This window comes from Pecten maximus, chromosome 19 (assembly GCF_902652985.1).
Source record: "Pecten maximus chromosome 19, xPecMax1.1, whole genome shotgun sequence".
Taxonomy (NCBI): domain Eukaryota; kingdom Metazoa; phylum Mollusca; class Bivalvia; order Pectinida; family Pectinidae; genus Pecten; species Pecten maximus.
Genome location: NC_047033.1, coordinates 31,810,646 through 31,817,098, shown reverse-complemented (window position 1 = coordinate 31,817,098; position 6,453 = coordinate 31,810,646). Strand labels below are relative to the sequence as shown.

Here is a 6,453-nt window from a genome sequence, read left to right as displayed (position 1 = left end):
CCCTACTTTGATCCCAGTGACCAAAATTTGTAAAAATCATAAAGGTCAAATTTGATTTACAGGTTTTATATTCTAGAGACAGTAAACTGTAAAGTAACATATTCAGTATAGTTACGTAAGTTAATTATGATAGATATAAGCACGATTTAACACATTGCTGGGAGACGGTAATAATTGATATAGAGAACAAAATGTGTGCTGATCGTCAATATATATATCATTATGTCGATCATATAAATTACACAAATGTTGAATCGGAAAATTACCCACCTTTGTATGTATGTGTGTGTGTGTGTGGAGTCAGTGTCGACAAAGTCCGCCATATTGTTAAATTAACATTCTGTGTCGCTATTAAACATGACAATGACACACGTCCACAGACATATACATGTAGTGTTCACTATTAAACATGACAATGACACACGTCCACAGACATATACATGTAGTGTCCACTATTAAACATGACAATGACACACGTCCACAGACATATACATGTAGTGTTCACTATTAAACATGACAATGACAAACGTCCAAAGACATAGTGTCCACTATTAAACATGACAATGACACACGTCCACAGACATATACATGTAGTGTTCACTATTAAACATGACAATGACAAACGTCCACAGACATATACATGTAGTGTTCACTATTAAACATGACAATGACAAACGTCCACAGACATATACATGTAGTGTTCACTATTAAACATGACAATGACACACGTCCACAGACATATACATGTAGTGTTCACTATTAAACATGACAATGACAAACGTCCACAGACATATACATGTAGTGTCCACTATTAAACATGACAATGACAAACGTCCACAGACATATACATGTAGTGTTCACTATTAAACATGACAATGACAAACGTCCACAGACATATACATGTAGTGTTCACTATTAAACATGACAATGACAAACGTCCACAGACATATACATGTAGTGTTCACTATTAAACATGACAATGACAAACGTCCACAGACATATACATGTAGTGTTCACTATTAAACATGACAATGACACACGTCCACAGACATATACATGTAGTGTTCACTATTAAACATGACAATGACAAACGTCCACAGACATATACATGTAGTGTTTACTATTAAACATGACAATGACACACGTCCACAGACATATACATGTAGTGTTCACTATTAAACATGACAATGACAAACGTCCACAGACATATACATGTAGTGTTCACTATTAAACATGACAATGACAAACGTCCACAGACATATACATGTAGTGTTCACTATTAAACATGACAATGACAAACGTCCACAGACATATACATGTAGTGTTCACTATTAAACATGACAATGACAAACGTCCACAGACATATACATGTAGTGTTCACTATTAAACATGACAATGACAAACGTCCACAGACATATACATGTAGTGTTCACTATTAAACATGACAATGACAAACGTCCACAGACATATACATGTAGTGTTCACTATTAAACATGACAATGACAAACGTCCACAGACATATACATGTAGTGTCCACTATTAAACATGACAATGACAAACGTCCACAGACATATACATGTAGTGTCCACTATTAAACATGACAATGACAAACGTCCACAGACATATACATGTAGTGTTCACTATTAAACATGACAATGACACACGTCCACAGACATATACATGTAGTGTTCACTATTAAACATGACAATGACAAACGTCCACAGACATATACATGTAGTGTTTACTATTAAACATGACGATGACACACGTCCACAGACATATTAAACATGACAATGACACACGTCCACAGACATATACATGTAGTGTCCACTATTAAACATGACAATGACAACCGTCCACAGACATATACATGTAGTGTCCACTATTAAACATGACAATGACACACGTCCACAGACATATACATGTAGTGTTCACTATTAAACATGACAATGACAAACGTCCACAGACATATACATGTAGTGTCCACTATTAAACATGACAATGACACACGTCCACAGACATATACATGTAGTGTTCACTATTAAACATGACAATGACACACGTCCACAGACATATACATGTAGTGTTCACTATTAAACATGACAATGACACACGTCCACAGACATATTAAACATGACAATGACAAACGTCCACAGACATATACATGTAGTGTTCACTATTAAACATGACAATGACAAACGTCCACAGACATATACATGTAGTGTTCACTATTAAACATGACAATGACACATATACATGTACTATGTGTTGATATACTACTTACCAGGTGGTGCTATATAGTGATGTAGATCAATCAATAGCGACATTCCATATTAAACTGTAAAACAGCATTCTCGTGTTACGATCAATGTTTACTGCATGGAAAGTATAAGTTTGATAGCTGTGCACCAGCTTATATTTACATTAATATCTTAAAAATCTCTTAGAAATGGTAATACACTATAAAATATGTTAAAATGTGCGGATAGATTTAGATGTATCAAAAACAACCAAAAAAATTTTATTTGGGGTTTTCTTTTTTTATTTTCCCCAAAACCCAATTTTTCTTTTTTTTATATTTTTTTAATGTTAAAAGGTTTAAAAATTTATAAAAAAACAACTACCCTGTTTTAAAAAATTTTGGGGGGGTTTTTTTACAGATGTTGTCTGCCGACGATATGGGAAGCTGTTTTACAGATGTGTCCTGCCGACGATATGGGAAGCTGTTTTACAGATGTGTCCTGCCGACGGTATGGGAAGCTGTTTTACAGATGTGTCCTGCCGACGATATGGGAAGCCCATGTTAGAAGCGTGTCCTGCCGACGGAATGGGAAGCTGTTTTACAGATGTGTCCTGCCGACAGAATGGGAAGCTGTTTTACAGATGTGTCCTGCCGACGATATGGGAAGCTGTTTTACAGATGTGTCCCGGCGACGATATGGGAAGCCCATGTTAGAAGCGTGTCGTGTCAACGGAATGGGAAGCTGTTTTACAGATGTGTCCTGCCGACGATATTGGAAGCTGTTTTACAGATGTGTCCCGCCGACGGAATGGGAAGCTGTTTTACAAATGTGTCCTGCCGACGATATGGGAAGCTGTTTTACAAATGTGTCCTGCCGACGATATGGGAAGCTGTTTTACAGATGTGTCCTGCCGACGATATGGGAAGCTGTTTTACAGATGTGTCCCGCCAACGATATGGGAAGCTGTTTTACAGATGTGTCCTGCCGACGGTATGGGAAGCTGTTTTACATAATTATGTGTCCCGCCAACGATATGTGAAGCTGTGTTTCGCAACTATAATCATATTTACAACATCTAACCCTAGAATAAAATGTCTTAACAATGATGCGATAAAATCCAAGGAAAAGAATTATATAATAAGGCTTTTATTGTAAAGAGATTAAAGTGACAGTAAACACTGGCCGAGGAGCTATCATTGTCAGCATGCAATGATATGTTTTATACATCTTAGAACATTTAAAACCCAACTCTGAAATGATACGGGGCGGAAGTTTCGAAAGTAAGATGGGACGAGATCCAGATGTCAGATAGACATGCCTGTTTTATTTTTAGCCCGGTAAATAAACTAACGCATACAAAGATAGTAGTCTATGTAGGAATTTCTACTCGGCACTTCACCACCAGCCAACACGAGTAGTGTATGAAGATCACGCGCGCTCACGTGCGGCTAGACTTCATTACGGCAAGCTGGGAATCTAATTTTTGCTCGTTGCTGTATGGCCTAAAGCTTTTCTACAGACTCCAAGTCTAAATGCGTGTTTCTGGTCTTTACATCCCAGCTGTTATTACTATAAATCACCCGGATGTTGGCGAGCGTTCAGATTTCGCCTATACAATGTAGGTTCAGTGTAAAAAAATCATCCACGAAAATGGCGGATTTGAGTGTGTGGACACAGCGCCATCTTTCAAGAGTAGTTGACGACTTTGAGGCTGCTGACAAGGACAAGAGTGGGTCATTGACTTTCGGGGAGGTTTGCGATGTCCTCATGGTCGCCGGATTTAAAGGAACAGAGGAACAAGCGAGGGTAGGTTGAGATCCGGTGTAGAGCGGTGCGTCATGGGGAGGTTGGTAGACGGGCAAGATAGATCGCTGTGATAGCAAATCTTCTGCAATGGAAAAGGGCCGACCGACCGACCGACAGACATACAGACAGACAGACAGACAGACACACAGACACAGAGACAGACACACAGACAGACATACAGACACAGAGACAGACACAGAGACAGACAGACACACACACACAGAGACAGACAGACACACAGACAGACAGACACACAGACAGACAGACATTAACTCACGCCTTGTAGGAATTTACTAATTATAATAAATTAATCAAATCAACTTAATGCGACAATTTACTAATTTGAACGTTATTAAAATGTACAGAAAATAACGAGTAAAGAAAACTTTCTGTGAAATATATACGTTTGCATGTTTGCTCAAAGGAGATTAAAGGGAGATAAGCAAGCGGAGGTATCAGTTGAATGTGTTAAATACTTCACTATCAAGCATGTGGCATTAGTTCTCACGAAACAATTTTAGGTATGAAAACAGTGTTAAAACAAAATCCAAATGGCAACTGGAGCCCGGAAAAATCGCTAAATACGGGAACAGACACATCGATTAGCAAGTAAATAATAAAATAAACAAATAGATACATCAGTAAATATATGACTAAATAAATACATCGGATATTCTGTTCAAAGGTTATTAATGACACCAACACGGTGTAAATGTTCTATATCAACATCAATGATATCAACACGGTGTAAATGTTCAATATCAACATTAATGATATCAACACGGTGTAAATGTTCTATATCAACACGGTGTAAATGTTCTATATCAACACGGTGTAAATGTTCTATATCAACACGGTGTAAATGTTCTATATCAACACGGTGTAAATGTTCAATATCAACATTAATGATATCAACACGGTGTAAATGTTCTATATCTACATTAATGATATCAACACGGTGTAAATGTTCTATATCAACATTAATGATATCAACACGGTGTAAATGTTCTATATCAACATTAATGATATCAACACGGTGTAAATGTTCAATATCAACATTAATGATATCAACACGGTGTAAATGTTCATATCAACACGGTGTAAATGGTTCTATATCAACACGGTGTAAATGTTTCTATATCAACATTAATGATATCAACACGGTGTAAATGTTCTATATCAACAGTAATGATATCAACACGGTGTAAATGTTCTATATCAACATTAATGATATCAACACGGTGTAAATGTTCTATATCACATTAATGATATCAAACACGGTGTAAATGTTCTATATTCAACATTAATGATATCACACGGTGTAAATGTTCTATATCAACAGGGTTTAAATTTTTTTAAAATTTGAATCAACATTAATGATTAAAAAAATGAAATTTTTTAAAAATAGGCCCAGTTGAAAATTTTCCGAACCTTAATATAATCAAAAAGTTAATTTTTAAATCACAAAAGGGGTTTTTAAAAACCTAAGAAATAACTTTTTTTGTGATTTTACTTAAACCATGGGTAAATTAAAAAACTAAAAATTTAAAATTTTAAAATTACCCCAAACATTTTTAAAATTTTTTTTTGAAACCATTTAAAATTAATACCCATAAAAAGAATTAAATTTTTTTGGAATTTTTTGTAATTTAAGTTTTTTCCCTTTTTTTAATTTCTTGGGCCCCTTTTTGGGGTGTGGCCCCCAATAAATTTTTCCCTTTTTTCAACCTTTTAAAAATATTTAAAAACCAAAAAAATTATTGTTTTTTTTTAAAAAAGTTTGTAACTTTTGGTTCCTTTGTTTTAAAATTTTTTTTTTTTTAAACACAAATTCGGGGGAAAGGTTAAAAAAAAATTCCGGACTTTTATTGGTTTTTACCCTTTACCCCCTTTTTTTAAACTAAATTTTTTTAAAAACCCCCTAAATTTTTAAAAAATTTGGAAAAAAAAACATATCGGGTTTTTTGACTTTAACCCAAATTTCATTTCCCGGGGGGTTTTTTTACTTTTTTTTCCCCAAACCATAATGGGGGGGGTTTTTTTTAAAAAAAAACTATATTCGAAAACCAATAATTGGTTTTGGGTTTTAAAGTGGTATTGATTTTTTTGATGTATAAAAACAAAAAAATAAAAATTAAATTTTTTTGAAAAAACCTATTTTTTCCTATCAAATTTTTTGCGTTTGGTTATGGCTAAACTCTGGTGTATAAAAAAAAAAAATTCCTTCCCAAAAAAAAAGCTTTTAAAAAAATCAAAATTTAAAATGAAAATCCGACATGACCCTCCCAAGTTTCAAAAGTCATTATAAGTCATTTTTACCCCTTTCAAAATTTCCCTGACAAAGAAATTCCCCTGATTTTTATCGGGAAACATTTTTTTTTTAACCGAAAAGTACTTTTTGGAC

The 6,453-nt window shown here is 34.8% G+C and overlaps 1 protein-coding gene across 1 annotated transcript in view; it reads left to right on the top strand.

Annotated features, from left to right (window-relative positions):
- Nucleotides 1-3,726: 3,726 nt before the first annotated feature.
- The window catches only part of LOC117317757 (calmodulin-like), a 38,581-nt gene continuing 35,854 nt past the window's right edge, over nucleotides 3,727-6,453 (top strand). The window contains exon 1 of the mRNA XM_033872671.1: nucleotides 3,727-4,049. Within this exon, the coding sequence (XP_033728562.1) occupies nucleotides 3,828-4,049 (222 nt within the window). The 5' untranslated portion in view covers nucleotides 3,727-3,827. The remainder of the gene's footprint in view (nucleotides 4,050-6,453) is intronic.